We start from the raw sequence: 20,486 nt of genomic DNA, 5'->3' as shown, positions 1-20,486 counted from the left end.
TTTTAAGCTCCGCGAGGCAGAGTGCCGAGCGCCTTTAGAACCACGTACATCAATTATCACTGCAGGGTTTTCATCCCGTGCAAGGGCGCAATACGCAATGCAAATAGGACAAATAAAGTGTTTGATATTTAATGATCCCACACTGGATGGGGAAGATGCGCTTTTGAACAGGAGTCGCTTTCTCAAGCCGGTGCAATGCAGAAGGACCCCTGACTTTCATGACTAATTGAGCCTTAATGACTTTCCTTTATCATCTGAAATGAAAACAAAGGATTTAAGGGATGTTTCATTGCAGTGCTGTGGGTCTTTCTATTCATTTATTATTCCCCACATTAAAAGCCATGCTTTGACTTGTCCTTCTGAACGCGCTTCTCCCTGGTGTTGCTGCTGCTTTTGTAGTTCTGTCTCTGCCTTTGATGGCCCCAAAACAGCTGCCGTGGCTCACACAGCCTCTGTCAGGAGCGAGGGCACCCAGACCGCCCCCCTCCCCCCCCCCCCCCAACCACACCATCTTCCAAAAACTCACGGATTTGGGCACTTCAAACCGAGTGAATTCCCAGAGTGACATGGGCAGGCTCCGTGCTGGGAGAGAGGCACAGGCATGTAGCTGGCCCCAAGGCACGGGGGGCTGAGCTCACCCCCGTCTTTTGTGGGGACAATGGAAATGCCAGAAAGGAGCAGGGCAGAGCAGAACTTGAAGCAATGATGCTTCATTCCCTGCAGCCAGCGGGCAATGGCTTGAAATGAGCTGCTTACTCACCTTGGCTCCCTGCAAGCAAAACTCACTGCCCCCTCCCCGGCACACTCACACACCAGCTGCAGGGTGCATATTTAACAGGGAGATGAAAGGGAAGACTTGTTTTTGCCAGAAAAACACCCAGGATGTGCATCGCACGCACCTGTCCCTGCACTGAGCCCTGTGTTCAAGCAGAGGCAGGGATGTGAGGGAAAGACGGGATGGGAGTGGAACTGAAGGTGATCTTGCAGCCAAATTGTTCTGCAAATGGCAATGGCTCAAATCATTGCACAGATCTTTCTGGCCATTTGCTGTAATTAGGGCTGGGCTCCCAGGTACCACCACAGTCCCAAGACACATTTCCAAATTGCTGCTCTTCTGCAGAGCTGCCTCCAGAGCTGTCCTTGAGGCATCAGCGCTGGTGTTAATTGGAATCAACAGGAAAACTGGCCTTTGGAAGGCAAAATGCAGATGCCAGGTCTGTGGGAGCCGGTGGGAGCCATGCTCTGCCAGGTCCCCGATGTCCCCTTGCGCAGCAACAGCAGGTGCTGGCACCCACAAGAGCAGGGGCCGGCCCAGCCCCACCACCTTCATCCCAGCAGCCAGACACAGCTTGGACACCACCGTGGAAACCCCATGGGCATCAGTGCCGCTGAGCGCACATGGCACACTGTGACTCTAGGAAAGGCTGAGGACAGATTTTGTCCTTCCAGCTGCTGTCTCTCCAACCCTGGCATTGACACAAGTGCCAGGGTGTTGGCGGGATCTCAACGGGGGTAAAAGCAGCGCTGGAGCGCAGCCACAGGGTGCCGAAACATGGAGGCTGGGTGTTGCAAGGAGCGCGGCCGCCCCCCACCTCCCTCGCCCCTGAGTGATGCACCAGCTATAGCACAGTGTTGCACACTCCTGTCATTTTTCTAAGTATTCCTCATCTCCTTCAATGCCATTAATCACTCTATTTCAATTAATGGACCTGAACCATTGAACAGACCTGTCCTGCACTAATATGTTATTAATTGGGTCAGGTTGGATGGCGGCAATATTGAGTGCCATGTGGCTCTGAGCTTTTGTCTTCTGGTCCAGGCTTATTTCATTTATCTAATCACCTCCCCAATGCCACAGGGGCCCCCTCCACTTTTTCCCTCTCCACCTACCTTCAAGGTACTCTGCTACAATTTCTGCATTGTCTGGTATCAACTACACACTGAAGAGAGTCATATCTAATTTACAGTACTCTCCCAAGAAAAATTAATTATTGTTTACATTGCTATCCTACAATCCCTATTTTAAAGTAATTCATGGCAGGGCCAGTGCTATTAATTTTATTAAGCCATTATTAGTGGGCAGATATTATTCTGCTCCATTGATCCTAAGTTGATGCAATTACCACTTCCGAAGCTAGCCCTGTATGTCTGAAAATTTCAATTCTGTTTGCAACCTAAAGCTGTACGTTAAAAATGTGCCAAGCCAGATGCTGGTGGTGGAAATCGTGGAAAGCTGATTCAAAACAAACATGGAACTGCCCACATTTCATGATTTAAATCCTTTTAAAGCAGAGGTACTGATATCAGCCTGGGCCCCAGCCATTGCTGAATGCCCCATGCCAAAGGGAGAGGCATCCTCAGATATGCTCTTCAAGCCTCCCGGGTCTTATAGTTCATAGAAAACTCATCATCGTGGATTACCAGTTAACTGAAACATCCTCTGATGTGAATGGGAAATTTTACAGATGAAACTAAGCTTAGCTCTTATCTGCACAGAAAATAAGCCAAAAGCCAGGACAGGCCCGTGTCCAGCTGAGTGTGCATTTCGCTCTGTTTGCAGAGGATGAACTTCACCCAGAGGCCTCAGATCTCCTTTTCCCCTTCTCTATGTAAAAAAATAATAACAGAGCAGTGTCAGGAAATTAAGTGAGACAAAATGGTGCAAATCACACAGGTCCCAAACATCTCCAGGAAATCCAACAGCACAGAGTAACATCAGAGGTGTGATGGGTCCTGCAGGGCAGGAGACTACAGGAACCCACACTGGTGATGTCCACCCTGTTGAGAAGCCATGTGGGTGCCCAGTGTGGCTCACAAGGCACGAACCCTATTTTTAGAAGAAATTAAAACCTGCAGTTTAAATTAAAAATAAGGGCTCACCTTTAAGCAGCTTGGAAAAGCATTAGCTCAACCACATCCTTTTGATCATGGATGGAAATGCACTTTGTGTGTATTTGCGAGCCAGTAAAAACCTGCCACTCAAGGGATGGGATAAAAGAAAGACAGTCCCCAACGCAGGATCTTGCCCTCTAAATGAAAGGTGGCGGATGGAGAGATAGATGGATGGATGGATGGAGATAGTGGAGAAGAGTGAACCAAGGAGAAGATAGGAGCCATCCCAACAGACTGCAGCGCCAGCAGCCTCAGCGATGTTCAGCTGATGATAGACAAAGGGTTTGAAGGAAAACCATGACGTCTACTGAGAGCCTCAGCAATGCAAGCGGGAGGGAATTGAGCCTCTAAGAGCCTGGCTAACTGGGACCAGTAGCCCCTGGAGTACATACTACTGGAGATGGACCTCCTTTCTGCTAGTGCTTTGGCCTGGACTTATTTGGGAGTGACAGATGCATTTGTTAGAGGCATACATTTTGACCTAAGGCAAGTAAGTGCTCTGTCAAATGTACATTAAAATACCATGAAGCAATGTATGAACCCACCTTCAGCAAAAATTAGGCCAAATAATATTTTTAAACCATTTGTATGAGAACGCTTGCGGTAGCTCATAGCAGCATAAGGTAGCTAATGTAAATCACCTGGATTTGAAAAGTGAGGCCAAGTTACACCAGCTGAGATGCTGGCCTCAGAGTCCCCACAGAACACAAAAAGGTGTCATAAAACCGCTCTTTCCTAGCGACTGGTTAGTGCTCTGGAAAGGGCAATTGATTTATAGGACCTCCTGCACTCTGCTAAAATAGTTGTTCAACATTATAAACCAGCAGCCTTGTCTCCCATGCAAAACAAATAAACGAAGAAATAAATTATGTGCTTCTCTCCACAGCTGAGAGACGTTCTGCAGCCGGGAAGCTCTGCAGGGCAGCTGCACAGAGCTGCGGCAGGGTCTGTGCTGGGGGCTCAGCAAACTGCCCTGCAGCTGTGGTGTGGGAGCAGGATCCAGCCACTCGGCTGGGATGCTCCTCGCTGCCCACCTGCTGATCCTGGCTCCCCGCAGGCTTAGCCGATGAGATTCACTGCAGGCAGCGGTGGTGGGAGCATCCCTGAGTCCACCCAGTCCCCCCAGCTGGAGTAGAGCTGGGCTCATACCTCCCCTCAGTGGGGTGCCCGGGGGACGGAGGAGCAGGCACAGCGACTTCCCAAACCCAACAGCTCTTACCCTGATCATGAACAAAGTTGTTTGCAGGGTGGTGCTGAAATAGAAGTTCAGATTCACGAGCATTTTTGCTATTAAAAGAGGTGGGGGTTAGCATTTCCCCTCCCTTGTACATTTAAAGCCATTTAAAGTGTGCCAGCACGGGGGTTTTAACCCTTCTGGAGATCGGAGGACTGGGGTTAAAGCTTCCTCTCCCTGTGGGAACTGGGCAGTGAGCAGCAGGAGCAGCATGACCTCTTTGCTGCAGAGGTTTAGAGAGCCCAGAGCACAAACCAAGCCTGCAAACAGGTCCCTCCAGGCAGACCAGAGGCACATTAGCCCAGTGCCTTTCCTGGTGCTTGACACCCTTCACTCAAGGGTATATTATAAGCCAAGCCCTCCCCTGCCTCTCCATCCGGACAGCTCAGTCCTTTGGTGTAAACCGTGATAGAATTTGGCTCATCAGCGTATCAGGATCTGGTTTATTTTATCTGCCCACACAAGCCTGCATGCAGGGACAGATCAGATTAACATGACTGATGAAAAACATCCTCCTCTTTATCCCATCTGACAGCAGCAACCCTTTATCAACAGTCTGAAGACCAAGTTTTCTCAACCATAAGTTTTCTGCCTTGGGGGTTCGGGTTTTTTTCCAGTAGAAGTCTATTTTTTCTTCAAGAAAAATCAAAACATTTTGATGGAAGATTTTTCAGCCATCCTTATGCATTAGATGTGGTGGCAGACAGGCCTGGTATATCAACATCTGCTCCTTCTCACTGGATTAAATTTAATATCTGGTGTATAAGCACTAACTCTCCCTCGAGCTCTGCTGGAGTCAGCTCAATGAGACATACCTGGCTTGGAGAGAAGAAAATAGCTCCTTTTCTGAGGGTTTCCAAATGCTTTTCCAGAGTGACCCTCTCATCATTTTATCCCCTCTTACAAAGCTAACTTCATAATGCCCTCCAATGAGGCTTTGGGGAGGATAGTGTTATAAATTGCAGCTCAGTGAATCCGCCACTCACTGCTGCTAACATACTGCATTTATCCTCGCTGCCGCAGAGGCTGTGGCAGTGAAAGGAGGAGAGAAGGAGAAAAGTAATTACTTCCCGCTCAGCTTGTCACCAAATCCCTTCATCAGCCCTCTCACGTCTTTCTCAGCTGCACTAGCGACTCGCCATGCCAGGGCTGGATTCAGCAGTGCTGGAGTTAATGGGGCACGAGGATGGGGAAAGGGTTGGGTACCGCGGGCACTGGGAGCCCCCTCGGTGCCCAGCACACCCAGGGCTGTCCTGCTCGCCTGCACCAAGTCCCACCAGCCTGCCTGGCCGCTGCCCGAATGTCATTAGGATCCCTTCAGCAAGACGTGGGTTTATTTCAGATGGGAAGTCTTAGCCCAAAATCATCCTCAGTATGCACTGAGAGAGAAGAGGTGTCTTCTCCAGCTGTTTGTGGTTTTTAAATAACCCGCAGAGGTTCCAGATGTGAGAGAGCTCAGTGTTAAAGTCTCTCTCAGACAGGATTCAAACTCCACATCCTTATTCAGCAATGTGGCTCAGCTGGACATTCAGTTAAAAGCAAAGATACTGAGTCATGAAATGAACCCAAAATGAGACAATTTTTCTGGTTAGTGCTGAGATTCCCAGGAGCAGCAGCATTCTTCCTAAGACCCAAAACTAGGTGGGATATCAGAAGCCCTTACCTGGGGCATGTATTAAATTGAAGACAAATATTTTGACCAGCACCTGATGGGCCATTTTACTGTGTTTCTTCAAGTCCTGCAAGGTCAAATAAAAGATGAACAGCAAGGGCCATTTTCTCTGGAGAGCTGGTGGACATGGGGACCACTGGCGATGCAACAAAGGTATCCTGCTTAACCGACCTGGCATGGCCATTACTGGGGTGTCATGCTCTGAAACCAATGTGCCATGTGATAAATTTGATGCACTTCACACTGAAATTGATGCATCACCTTTGGAATCAAATTTATCACCTCTTCTGTCACACTCCATATACTGAATCAGAGTCACCACCTACTGAATTAAAAACTTCACATGCAGTTCACATCACATCATAAATCAGGCCAAAATGGAATTAAATGCATTGTATGCTAAGAACTCATTCATCACCCCATAAATTAAACATGGGACAAGCCTCTTATGCTGGATGTGCCCAGATATAGCCCTCAGAGTCCACTGGGGAAAACATGACACCACTGAAGTCACTGAGGGCTTGGCCAATAATTTCAGCTAATTTCCTCAATGCTAGGATCTGTTGTGTACCAGGTCCAGCTCCGTCCTGGACTAACCTGCAACTTGGGTACCCAGCAACTTCTGCTGGTAGTGACCCTCCTGTTGAACCATCCCCACTGCCCACTTGCAGGCTTGGGCAGGAGGCAAATCAGACCCTGGCCCCGCTCCTCCACGTGGCAGAACAGCAAGAGGCTGAGAGGGCTTTGCACCCCTTGCTGGCAGCTAGCACACAGTGTCACACACCCAGCACCTCTCATCTTCAAAGGACCGTAAGCCATGAAGGGCCAGGCTCAAAGTCCCAACATCCTTGTTGCTGGAGGGAAGCATCCTTCTCTGAAGCCCTCAACAGGGCTGCACAGGGCTGGGCTCGGCTGCAGGAGCTACTGGCGCCTGACACCCCTTTTTCAGTCTTTGGATTTCAAGGCAACAGGAGGGAAAAAAAACCCACAACAGAATCAGGGATTCACATGGTGCCAGAGCATTCCACACAGTTCAGCCCTCAGCACCAGGCATTGTTACTCCTGTGTGACAGATGGGAAACAGGAGCACAGAACAATGGGTACCAGATGCTCGAGGCCAAAGCTTGGGACTGGCGCAAAGACAGACTTCAGAAATTCTTACCCAAACCCAGGATACTATTTTCTCCTTTTTGTTATCTATGTTCATTTTGGCTTTTGTGACAGCACCTCCCTACGCGCTCTTGCAGCACAAGGAGAGCCCCCTGCCCTGCCCCCGCTTTCCAGGGAAAGGTGGGAAAAACTTCCAGCTCATTTGAAGCACGATGCAGTCACATACATCCTTGGATCCAATCCACAGTCTTTCCTTTTATTTTCCTATTAATCTGGTCCTCTCAAAATCTGCTCAGGAGCAATTAGAGCCTGTCAGCTAGTAGCTGATGCAACTTCTATTTAATTAGCCCAGCAGCCAATAAAGATCTCATTCATCAATATCTCATGGAAGGTGTGGTTGGTGGGGGTGAGATTTGTCATTTCTTCCCTACATCCAGATGGCTGCAGAGCATCTATCAGTGATCCAATCACACACATGGACTCATGTGCACATCTGAGGAGATCGACCAGCTGGGTGACATCTGTCTGGAAAGCACTTAGTGTGAGACTGCCCCAGATGCTCTGGTAGACAAGCCCCATCGGTAACTCAGTCTCCAGACCATGGCTAACTCAGGCAGCAAGTGACCCTGGTGGGATGAGCAGCTTTGGAGGGCTCTTCCCTCTTCTGACCCATTTTGCTGCCCTTCCCATCAACAGGAAACAGCAGAGGTGTGTAAGGAGGACCAAACACCAGCAGGATGAATTGGGGGAGATCTGAAGAAGTATGGGATTTGCCCCATACCTGCTGCCTTTGCCCTGGGAGGGGGATAAGAACCCCTCTCACTGTGCTGCCACGCTGAGAATAAACACATTAAAGGTGGCAAAGCAGGAGAGGGGAATTTAATTAGAACCCAGACTGATGGATCTTGGCAAAGTTTTGAGGTGTTCAACATGCCAGAGAAAAATCTTTGGGGTGACACCTTCTTGGCCTGAAAGTTTCTCCTTAAATTGACTGTCAGGGTATCGAAATACCTGCATGACCTTCTTCTGCCAGACCATCTAAGCAGGACACATTTGGGTTGAGCCTTTCCTGGAGACTGGGCAGGGTGGCCAGGAGAGGCGGGGGGGGGGGGGGGGGGTGGTGATGTAAATCTGTACCCACGAGGTCACTGTGCTGGCTTTGTGTCACAAAAAGGGGGTTTCACCAGCTCAGACCTGCAGGAGTGGGTCCCTGCAAAAATCACTTGCCTGCACTGTATGCAGCCTCACCATCTCAATTCATTGAACCAAAAAAAATAAATCAGTTATCACAGGACAGTTCATGGATTGCAAACATGAGCAATGGTATCTTCATAATTAACGATTATGAGAAAGTAGTTTAATAGTTTCGTTCCTTGTGGCTGGTTTGATTTGTAATGTATGGCAGTTGGTATAAGCAAAGCAGGTAATTGGAGCCAGTTTACCCTTGGTGTGTCCAGCTGTAGCTGCACTTCACAAACTTTGATGTGTGTTTTTCTCAAAGCTTTAATCCCCAACAGCAGAAGAGGGCTGAAAATGTAACCACATCAAAAGCCATATTCCCAAGCTGGGAGACGCTTGGGGACTGAATGACAGGCAGTTTCCTGCTGCTGCCCTGCACATCTGCAAGTTGCTGTGGTCAAAATTTCCCCCCCCTGGCATTCACAGAGAAAATGCCCATGGTCAGCTCAGGGCCTTGCACCACCCAGCTCCTCAGTAGTTATTAACAGAAACATCATAGCTGGCATATTACTGTGATGGATGCTGCACCAGTCAACTGGAAAAGTGTTAAGCAAGCCTTAAAAAGAAGTGAGATGAAGGCTTAAATACCAGGCTAAAATGTCCATATAATGGGGATTATTCCAGGATTGAAAACACATGTGCAGACATGCTGAAATACACAGCTGTGCCCCTCTCGCTGCTGGCCACTGCTAGCTCCAAGGGAAGTGATTAATGAGTGCTTACATTGCCAATGGGGATGGACAATTAGCAGAGGGCACATATAAACTGTACTCAGCACAAGTCTGTGGTTTTACTGCTTATCAGATAAAAAGTAGTGAAGAAACATTCTGTATTAACACATTATTTCAAGCCAAGCTCTGGTACTTGCCTGCTTTTATTCTGTTCCATCAAGTCTTGTTTGATTTGGCTTATTTTTGCTGAAGACCAATGTGATACGCTATGCTTGGAGTTGCCAACTTTAGTCAGTTTTGCTGGTGTGACGTTTGGTGTTTCAGAACACCTGGGGGCTCCTCTTTTAAGGAGAGTCTCAGATACTCTTGCATTAAAACAGATTTGTGGCCAGGTCAGTTGTGGAGAAACTTACGTATGGCATTCCGGCTTCCCAGACCCAAAAGGCAAACAAAAAACCTCCCCAGAATCCAAACAAACAAACAAACCAACCTCCTCAACTGTGTTATCTATTAATCGTCTGTGATTTTCAAACGCTGTTCCTTTGGGAAACCCAGCTCAGATTTTCTGCTAACAAAAGGTGATTTTACTTGAGAACAAATTCACTTCTCTTCTCCAAAGCCTGGCTCACACACTAGTGAATTCCTGTACTGTGCACGCAAAGCCCACGGTCAGAAACCGCAGGGCAAAAATGGCCTGGTGCCCAGCACGTGCCCCGAAGGGGATGCTTCATGCTTTCTTTAAATCTCTTTTCTGGCGCTGTGTTTTTCCTTAGGAGTTGCCCTTGATGCCCCCGGGGATGCATCAGGCTTTTCCCATGGCATGTGGCATTCTCCTTGCTTCATCTGCAGCCTTCTACACCAGACCCAGCCTTCCCAGGCAGACACTGGCCCTTCAGCCCTCGCCGTACCCTTTACCCTGTGCTCAGACCTGCAGCAGGCAGAGAGGAAGCTGCTGCAGCACACAGATGTGTTTTACCAGTCCCAAGAGCTGGACTGAATATTTCCCAGTGCTGCCTCCAGTGCTTTACTGAGGAACAAATCCAGCATGTCCTTCTGGATCTCTCTTTTCTATGGAGGCTCAGGGTGTTCCCCTTGCTGCCCTGCTTGTGCTCAGAGATGACCTGCCTCTTAAAGCACTTACAGTCCGAACAGACCCAGCAAGCTCAGGGCTAGGAGGGAAAAGCAGCTCCTTTTGCCAGCCCTTCATGTTAAGCTTCTATATTTAAAACGTCTACATAAAGTAAGAAATTAATAACCTAAGTACTTTACCAGGCCTAAAGTACTTTACCAGGCAAATCCGATTTCTACTTGAGAGAATTGGAGGGACTAAAGCTAAAAAAATTGCTTCAAGGATGAGATTTAATTCAAAGTCCCAGTGCTAGTTCTCCTACTACACTCGTAGGCTTCATGAATAAATCTGTTTGCTAGCAAACAATCGTCTTAAACAAGATCATCATTAATCCTGAATTCAACTGTCAAAAAGACTAAGATTGCAAACTAAGAGAACAAGGAAAATCTGGTAATTTGTTTGTTAAGTATTTGCAAACTGTCATATCAATAATGGATAATAAGAAAATTTTGGCCCTCCTGAACTGATGCATAACACAAGGGTTTGCTGTATTGCACCTAAACTATTATCAATAGCACATTTATTATTGTAATAGATGAAAAACAAGCTTCTTGGCTGAAAAACAAGATCAATTTGAGCTCGAGCTATTTGGACATATTCTAAATGTTGTAATTAAAATGCAGCATGAATGTTCCTTAAAAAAAAAAAAAAAAAAAAAAAAAAAAAAAAAAAGAGAGAGAGAGAAGAATAGCTCTACTAGAATTACATATGCCATCTAGCTCTGACTCAGTAATCTGAGAGAAAAAAAAACAGGCAAAATTGTATTTGAGTCCAGTCAGACATTTCTCATCTTCAGGGCTTGATGCAGAGCCTAAGCTAACAGAGCTTTTCCTACTGGGTCAGGATCCAGCCCCAGGCTTCAAGATTTGATGCAGGGAGTCAGCCTAGATTGCACTGAGCTCCCTGTGCAGGTCAGGATTTGGTCAGAGTCCAACAAAGAAACCCAGCTGAGCTCTATCTTGCTGCAAAGATAGCTGTAGTTTAGAGTGGGGAAAAAAACCAAGCAGCTGTAAAAAGAGATAAAGAAGCCACCTGTGTGAAAGGTTTCACTCCTGGAGCAAGTACCCTGGGGACAGAAATGGTCAAGTGGCATGTCCCGTCCTGTCCCCCAGCCCTTGCAGTGTTATCACACACATCAAAACCTGCAGGAGACAAACATGACTTTTGCCTCCCCCCGCAATGAGAGGCTCAGAGAGCTTCCCAGGAGCTGCATGCCACCCTGACGAATTCAGCTCTTCTTTTGTTCTGATAAAGAAGTGACTAGTGAGTTACAGCAATCTGCCAGGAGCTCTCTAAATAATTGCATTCCCTTATGTCTTTTAATCATAAGCCCTGTAAGGCTCATCATACCACACGCACAATCCAATTTGGCCCATCAGCTCAGTTTATCGAAGGGACCTAATTTAATACCAATCTTTGATAGAGACAGGAGCGGTCAGTCTGCCCTAATGATTTGCTAAGTTTACTTAGCTTGCAGATCTGTGGTGTGAAGGGCACTTGGACTTCGAATAGGGCATTGATAATGGGAAGACATGATGAGGAAGACAAAACTGGCAAAAGCGTGACAGTCTGAATCAAACTACATCAGAAACCTGGAACAACGGTGGAGACTGAAAAGGCAAAAATAAACCCCGTGATGGGTGTCATCACAAGTAACATCATGAGACTAGTCAAATAAATTGCTGGAGGCAACAGCTCCCTCAGAGTGAATATCACCACTGTGAGAGACCCACCAAGGAGAGGGCCAGAGCAGATGAATCCAAGCCAGGAAACGTAGACCCAGAGGAAAGCAGGAGCACGGTGCCAGGGATGCCAGAGCTGCTCTGACCTGGCAGCACCCTTCCCCACCAGAGTAGGACACAGCGGGCATGAGAGCACACCTTTACATGGAAAAGTGACTGCTCTTCTAACAAGCTGAAAAGGGGCTCAAAACTTTCAGAGTTGAGCAGGTTCGCTCTAGGTGCATCTTTTAAAACCACTGGGATGACTTCTCTGCTCCTTTTTAGCCCAGTAGGTCAGTGGGCCCAGGAGGTGTGGTACAGCAACACCAGCTAAGAAATGCTGAGCAAATGGAAGTGAAAACCCAGAGGAAGGTGTCCAAATCCTTGGCTTCAAGGGATGCTGAACAATGAACAGCATTAGGACTAAAGGCACCAAAGATAAGGTTTTTATGGAAAAGCTAAAAGCCCAGCCTTCTCTGGAAAAGCAAAGGTTGATAGGAGAAGACTGGAGCAGCATTCTACTCCATAGCTGTAAGCGATGGATATGAACACAGTAAAAAACCTACAAAAAACGAACTTTACTAGACAAACCCCAGCTGGTTCTGAAGCACTGAATGGCTTTTAATAGTTTTCAGCTCAAACAGAAGAGGGAACTCAGAGCCTGCATTACAGAAGCTTGAGGAATGCTGCAGGCTGTGAGAAGTGAAGCACAAGCCCTTTGGTTTCAGCCAGCATGTACAAAAGGATGGTGCAAAGAAGGGCCAAAGTCATCCTCCGGTAGGGATGTAAAGGACTACGCTGGCACTGTAAGCACAAAGGGATACTTCATGGCACTATCAAAGCTTCTATAGAAGATGGATGGACCATCTGCCTGCAAACAGGCAAGGCCGTTTATTTATTTTATACAGAGTGCAGGCACTCAGGACAACCTTGGGGCAGGGGAAGGAAAGAAAAATAGCGACATCAGTTCCAAAAGCAAAGCCTCAGCCAGCAGACAGCAAAGGGTGAAATGCAAACATTACCCAGGCTGGCTAATCCCCACAAAGGGATTGGCTGGTTAAAAACTTGTCAAATCCTTGGTGTCATGAGGGATGTGCTCTTTGGAGAAGTGGGGGACATGAATTTGAGGACAGCTTCCAGGAAGGTGTTTGTGGGTGAGCAGAATAGGAGAGTCCTGACCTCCCCTTTCTCCAGGGCAGTGATGAGATGGGGGGGGCTGTGCAGCTCTCTTGGCCAGCCCCAAAATAAAAAGACAGCTAATGACACTGGCTGTGAATAAGGAGGGAGTGAAAGCAAATTAAATGCACTCTGTGGAAAAGAGGGAACTTTCTTCTCTTTGCTTTGCAGATTTTGGGCTGTATGAAGCGTCAGGAAGCAAAGCTGGCACTGACAGACCATGAACGGCAGACAGGCAGGCTGGCCAGTGCTGGGACCTGGGAGCTGCAGCCCCCAGAGATGGATCCGAGCACCTGCTGGCCTCCTCTGATCTCAGGGCACAGCAGGAGCTGGACTGCACGGCCTTGCGTGTGGGAGCCCCTGTGACTGGCAGCAGCTTGCCTTTTTGAAAGGCAGCAGCTCCTAGTTCCTGCTGAATTCCTGCTGGCCTGTTTCACCTTTAACTTGGACAGGAAAAATCCATCTTGGCACAGCACCTTTGGGAGGCTTCTGTCTTTGGCGAGAACAGCATGAAGGCCTACTTGGAAAGTACTTTGATGCACAGGCTAAACAGAGAAAGAGACCTAAAAAAGGCTCCAAGCAGACTTGGGTAAAGTCAGAGCTGAAAGCAACCAAGTTCACTTCCATGTGAAGAAACTTCCCTTGTGGGTGGGCGCATAATACAGCAAGGTCTGGGAGATGCCAGTTACCTGAGACCTGATCACTGGGAACAGACAAGCAAAAGGAGCAGAGAGTGCCCCGCCATGGGCAAAGCAGCACCAGCACAGGTCCTTTCGTCAGGAGGAGCAGCTCTGCCCAGGCATGCACCCTGCTGCTCCTTGCCCAGCAGATTCAGAGGCTGAAGCCCAGCAGCACCACAGTAGTAACACAGGTCTCCTTTCAAAACATCCTGGTCAAGCCTGGGAAGGCCACAGAGCCAGCCCCACTGACACCAGCAGTCCCTGCGCTGGCACTGCTGGCAGAGGAGCCAGCCTCATTTCACCGGCTGCTGCATCCACACTGATGGGAGATCTGTGGTTGCAGATACAGCCCACGGACTACACACTACTGCTGCGATGAACACAACCCGAGTGGCTTTCTCCTACTGCTCTACAAGAGAAAGACTCAGAAACTGACTGGTAGAGCAGGGCCCCAGAGCCTCCAGCCCAAGCGGGAGGCTGGAAGGAGCACCCTGACCATAAATAACCTACAAAGGCCAACTAAAGCAGGCTGGGGCCACGGGCAACACAAACAGATCCCCCGTGGCCACTAACAGCAATGTTTTGATCCACAAGACCCTGCAGCTTGACGTGGCACAACACAAGGGCTGACTGTGGGCAGCTAACTGGGCACAGGATACATTGGAGGAACGCACAAAGCTGCTGGATTACCCCAATGCTTCTGAACTGATTTGCCTACAGAACACACATCAGGCCATATGAGGCAGTGACAAGGAGACAGTGCCAAAGCAAGCCAGGGCAGATGCCCTGTTACTACCCAGATATTTGGCTCAGTGTGATTTCTGCCCAGACACAGTAGTGCCATGGGTGAGAAACTTTTCTGGCTGCAGGAAAGTGGGCAGCATTACACCCAGGACAACCTCCAAGAAGACGCACTGTTGCTGGCAGCAGAAGGGCTGCATGAGAGGAGGAATAAGCAAGGTGCTGAGGGCTGGCAAAGTCATCGGGGAGAAGTCTGAGTGACTTCTGGGGAGGGAAGATCAGCATGTGGGGCTGAGGGGGCTGCCTGCTAACTTGGGAGTTTGCAACAAGAGGAAAACCACGCTGCAGCTTGGGGAGGGTATGTGTCTTCCACAAGTCATTTCAGCTTCTTTCCCTTACACACATGGGTAGATTGAAAAGGACAGGCCAAGCAGACTGAACAACATATGCAATGACAAAAAAGAATCTAAAAAGTGATGTTTGCTTGATTTTTGTCTTCAGCTTGGCTGCCAGTTGCCACGCTGCTGGATTCCAACCGCCACTCCTCATCACTCCAACTGAATTGCTACATACTGGTTTAGGTTTTCGCTTTCTGTAAGCATATTAAAATTTTAATTAAGCACTAAACCAGCATTTTAGCCTTTTTTTGAGAGTTTTGCTATTTCATTGATTACAGTTCTCTCAGGTCCTTTTGTTTTGGCCTAAATTTAGACCAATTCTGACTGAGCCCTGCAGGATAACTGCTAAAATTATTCATTAAAAATGAAGAGATCAGAGTTGATCAGCTGACAGAGGGAGCCCGCAGTGTGGCTTCTCTGCATCCTGGGAACCTTCTGATCTACAGGTACTAGAGGCAGGTCAATGTTGATCCACTAGTAAAACACAACATGAGAAGACGCTGCAGCTTCTTGATTCAAAGCTCACTAAGAAACAACTTGTTTCGTTTCTTGTCAACCACCTGACCTGGCAAGGAAGGAGGGACGTTAAACAAAGCAATTATTTTCCTTCATGCAATTTCTGTAATGCAGCATGATCCCTTCTCAAGGCAAAATGTTTAATATCCCTGATTTTTTTCTTTCTGGGAAGCACTTTGCAGGAGACGAATGAGGGTTCCTGCTTTAGAAAGCATGTGGGCAGCTCTGACAAGGGAGCAATGCCACAGCTTAGCCAGCTTCACGGGGGATTTTAGTTTTTTTCTAAATTGCTGGGGAAATCCAAAGGCCCCGCGACATCAACTTGTACATGACAGGTTTATCTCACACATTAACATGAAAGAGTACCATAAATCCAGCTATCAACATGCAAAACCCTGGCCAGATCTGTCAACATCTGGGACCAGAAACATCTCTTAAATGCTGTTTTAAAATTATATCACAATAACAAATGTAGTGATAATGAAATGCAGAGTCTGGTACCATCCAAAATTCAGCAGCTGTGGTATTTGCCATGGAGCTGAACTCTGAAGTTTAAGCTGCTAGTACTAGAAAGTGTTTCTTGTAGCTAGGCAAAGAAACTCAACGCAGAGAGAAGAGGAGATTATTCCTCTATGACCCTGGCTAAAACTGCCCGTTAACCACCCCTAACCATAGCTCCCCCTTCTGTGCTGCTCCCACCCGTAACACAGCTTCAGCTGTTTTTTCTGTTGCAAGGTGAAGCAAGGTGGTGGCTGCCATGCATGGTAGGGGCATTGCCAGGAGCAAAGCCACCACCCCCTCCCCTCCAGTCACTGCAGACCCACCAATGCAGATCTGCATGCTAGTTTTTGCAATACTCTGGAGTGACAAACCAGTTTTCAAGCCATCGGTGACTAACTCCCCCAATGGCCCCCCACCCCAGTTAGGAAAGCACTTTTCTGAAAGGTCTGAAGCCATCCACTATTTAATCATCTGAACTTTCCACTTCCCCCATCTCATTTTTTTCTCCAGTCTGGTGTGGGGAATTCCAGCTGTTCACCGAGGAGTTGCAAAGACCTTGACAAAACAGCCTTTTTTTTCCTCCCTGCCTGTTGGTCTCCACCTCCTTGCAAAATGCCTCAGGCCAGAACCTAGACCAGTGAAAAGTTTTCCTTTCACTTGCTCACATTTCACTTTCACAATAAAACTCACACCCAGATCACTGCTCAGGAAAACCACATCTTCCACCAAGGCAAGCCCTGCCCCAGGCTGCCTTGCCCAGCCCCATCTGGGTCTCCTAAGAAGAACCAGCTCCTGTGCCTGGCCAGGCTCCTGCCTCCCAGCCAGTGCTGACAGCACATACTATCTGCATCCGAGCCAGTCCCATGCAGCCTTCCCAGAGCTCATCTTCTGGAATCCTCCAAAATTCATCTTCTGAAATTGTGGGACTGTGGGGAAAGGGAGAGGGAAGAAAAGAGGGATGCAAGCCCCTTGAGCTGCACAGAGCAGCTTGCTACCTAAAGGCATTTAACTGCCTCAGAAAGAAGAGGTAATTTTAAGGAACCCACAGCCAAGAAGTTGTTTTGCTGAGTTTGAAATCTCAATTTTATGCTTATCTCATGCAAAGCTGGAAATAACACTGGTGACACAACACGTTAAGGGAGGAAAATACATTGAGTAACAGCCAGCGCAACCGACGGGAAATTTGCTGCACAAAAAAAAAATCTTTATCAGAAAGCATCCTTCAGAAAAACAGATAAATACACATACTTCCACAGTGAAGCCAAATCCCTGCAATCTCCATGAAGGCTTGTGTAGCAACATACCTACAGATCCCCAGCAGCTCATTACTGTCCCTTAGCTGGAGAAGATCATTTCTGCAGGTCAGCCACCAAAACAGCTGGTGTGAGTTTTCCCTAATCTGTTCCAGGGCAAACGCCACTAACAGCTGAGACTCCCTTCAGTGACAGTCAAAGTTGGACAGGCAGCAGGCTGCTATTTCTCTGTAGAGCTTCATACCACTTTACATATACCATCGCTATTTTGGGTTCTTCCTCTGATTCTAAATCAAAGAATCAGAAGGAATAAGGAATATTATTCTAAAATTTGGTGTTAAGAGTTGTGCAAGACTCCATCTCTGAGTTGACCATATGGAAGAAAAAAAACCCAGAAACCTCAATACTCCACGGAACCACGTCCTAAAGTCTTTGATCCAGTCTTGAGTCCATTTGAAAACCATGAAAGGGCTCAGAGGATGAAGATGTGGCTCTAAAACTGGAAAAATGCTATACTGAGTGGGCTATTTTCCTACCTTCTCCAGCTACAGCAGGGGCAGCTCTTCAGCCTGCTCCTGGCTGGTGATCAGCATGCCCAGTGGAAATCCCTCCAAACTGCTGGTGCATTTCAAATAAATGGGGCCAATTAGCAAAGCTTTACAACTGCAGCTGAAACAGTGAGGAAGGATCATACCAGCAACCAAGCAGGCAGATCAGAGGGGGACAAAGTTTCCAATAGGTGACGATGAGCAGGTAGGAAGAAGTAATTGCATCAGCTGGAAGAAAAATGTGAACAGAGCATTACACTCCCTTGGGCAAGCAATTCTCCAGAGGGGCTGCAGACGCAGCCCCCAGCCTCATGTTAGCACTTTATTTATAGCATTGCCTTCCTGTTCATAACCTTCTCAACTGTGAGTTGCAATTTTTCTCCCCCCAGCATTATGGTGATGGTTTGGAACATGGAGATGTTGGGAAAGGGGCAATTTGGCATCAGAAGTCTAAAAAGCAGATACAGATGACATCCTAAATGTATCTTTTATGAGTTTGGAATGATTCCTTTAAATTAAGCTCAGAGCGTGTGACAGCTTCTGGTAGTGCCGCCAGTAAGGAAATAAAACATAAAAATCAAGAGGTTGTTGAGCATATGTAGTCTTAAAGATCTGGACACCTTGCTTTCCCTCATGCCACTTTGAGCTGCAATGTACCAAGTGCTTCCCAAGGAAAGTGCTCCAATAATTTTCAATTGTCTCTTCACCACATATGCCCTCAAAACCCAACACACTTCCAATTCAAGGCTTATAAAAAATTAAATGCTCCAGTAATTCTAAATTGTTCAGTGCTGCTGGAGCCTGTCCATTCCTTCAGTTGGGGGATTTTTGTTTTGTTTGTGGGGGGAGAAATGCTTTCTATTAGTGCTTCAAATTGGAAGCCGGTCAAACAGCATCATAGCAGAATGATTCAGCAGCCTCTGAGCTGATTCACACTGTATCATAAAACAGGATTAGGAAAACAACAATGCCTGCAGGAGAAAGAACCCACACAAAGAATCACGGCACGAGAACAATACCAGAAAGGAGCAGAGGGAATAATCCTCACTTGGCTTCTGAGGAGCGGGTCAGATGACCTAATAGATGGTTTTCAATGCCCTTCATTCCCCGCTGAGTTGCAGGGTTCAGCTTCCCGGATCCAACCACCATAGTTTAATAAATGGCTCTGCATCGACTGAACTACATTAAGTGTTTCTGTGTGCACACCCACAGCCTGCTGTCATTTATCTGAGATCACAGTCCCCCTCTGGCACAAGACCCAGATGCTACTTCACAGCAGGCAGGAGCTTATGCAGAACTAGCGGTGGAAGTTCATGAACATTTAGGACAGGAAGCAAAGGAAACAATCTTAGGTTGCGAGTCTTCCAGTTATAAGCCAAAAAGTGGGGTTTTCTTAGTCTTTACTCAAGAAAACACACACAAAGGCAACAGTACATTAAAGTAGCAGAGTGAAACTAAGTGTATTCCCTAGCACCATCCTGAACATGAATGAAATTAAATACGTATTTCATGTTCTCCTGAATCAGAGCATCAGCGACCACCTATGGCCAATGCCAAGATGGAAGAGGAAAGCATCATTTAAAATCTGTTCTCTGTGAGTCTGAAGATCCTACTGACAACTTTGTTGTAAATTAAGTCATACCTGTTACAACTGTGGCCTTGGAGTGACAGAGGAAGGTAAGGACCCTCTCAGGGGTTTTACTAGATCAGCAAAGTTGAATTACTTCTATGCAGAACATGAAATCACAACTTCATTCAACCAAGGAAAATTAGAAAATTATATCACAATTCCGATAAAATAGCTATATCCCAAGTTTGGTACCGAGACAAAGAAACAGGGAGGAAAAAGAAAAATCTCCTATGCCATGGCCTCCTCTTGTAGACTGAAAAAATGATAAAGTGCATCCTCATTTAACTCACTGCAGGATGTCTGCTACAACGTGTCTCCCAGTGGGGAATAACTAAAGCATGAGATAAGAAATCAGCCATATCCTAACTTGCAGTGGCAGATGCTGTAAAAGGAAATGCCCAATAAAGGCTTAATATATAGGAAGATGGCAAATAACTGCTTGGATTTCTGAAATAAGAAAGCATAAACCAATTCTCTAATCACGTCTAATCTAAGAACACCATCAGTTGCTGAAAACTTCTAGGAAAAAATGGGTATTGGAGAGACGGTAGCATGCATATCTTCTTCAGTAGTGTTTTGGGAATATTTTAGCCTGCAGAATTTAATTCCCTGTTATTACTTCTGAGCCTGGAGGTGAAAGTCATAAATCAGGACCATTCATAACATGCAATAACAGGGTGAAATACTCATAAGGAGAGTTACATGGTGAAATCCTTTGGGATTGTGTGTAACACTTCCAGTCCTTGATGATAGCATTAAAAATTCTTCTGTCTGTAACATCTATTCTTCCCTAATTCCTATACTAGGTTTTCATTCTTTTCTCCCAACACCTCCAAATTTTGCTGTCATATGACATTCCTTCTACCCTTATTACTCCCTGCTGCCTTAAATATATGTTTAAAACAAAATCATAGGAAAGCATTCCATGCTTAAAAAGATGGGCAGGTTTAAAATTACACTGTATTTACTTATAAGGGCTTTTAATACCAGAGGAGCTTTCCCAGGGAGTTTTGCTCTGATTTCAGGACCCCCCTGGTTTTTATAGAGGGCTATTTGGTCCCATTTACAATATGGCTACATTTTAAGTAATAAAGACTGCAGTGCTATAAAATAAAATAACATTGTCCCCACCCCTTCTTTTACTCTCCCTTCTACTGAGTTAAAAAAAAAAATAATAAAAATCCCAACCCATGATGTGTTAGAGCTTTGTTTTCTGAGTAACAAGACTAATCATGTTTCCTCTGCTTGAGGTCTCCCTCTTCTCTTCCTTTTCTTCTAGGTCCTCTGGATCCACACTGACATAGAAATATCCCATGATGGAGAAAATAGCGCACACAGCAAAGAGGAGAACAGTGAATAAGACAAACTCAGCCCA

The 20,486-nt window shown here is 46.8% G+C and overlaps 1 protein-coding gene across 12 annotated transcripts in view; it reads right to left on the bottom strand.

Annotated features, from left to right (window-relative positions):
* The window catches only part of SLC15A2 (solute carrier family 15 member 2), a 148,599-nt gene that overhangs the window by 17,782 nt on the left and 110,331 nt on the right, over positions 1-20,486 (bottom strand). For all 12 annotated transcript variants that reach the window (XM_080399757.1, XM_080399763.1, XM_080399758.1 and 9 more), the window contains one exon: positions 1-20,486. This exon is cut by the window's left edge and continues 17,782 nt beyond it. In XM_080399757.1, the coding sequence (XP_080255883.1) occupies positions 20,310-20,486 (177 nt within the window). In that variant the 3' untranslated portion in view covers positions 1-20,309.

This window comes from Falco punctatus (genome assembly GCF_963210335.1).
Source record: "Falco punctatus genome assembly, chromosome: 8".
In the NCBI taxonomy this organism is placed as follows: domain Eukaryota; kingdom Metazoa; phylum Chordata; class Aves; order Falconiformes; family Falconidae; genus Falco; species Falco punctatus.
The sequence above is the reverse complement of the archived record's forward strand: the minus strand, read 5'-3'. Positions and strand labels throughout refer to the sequence as shown.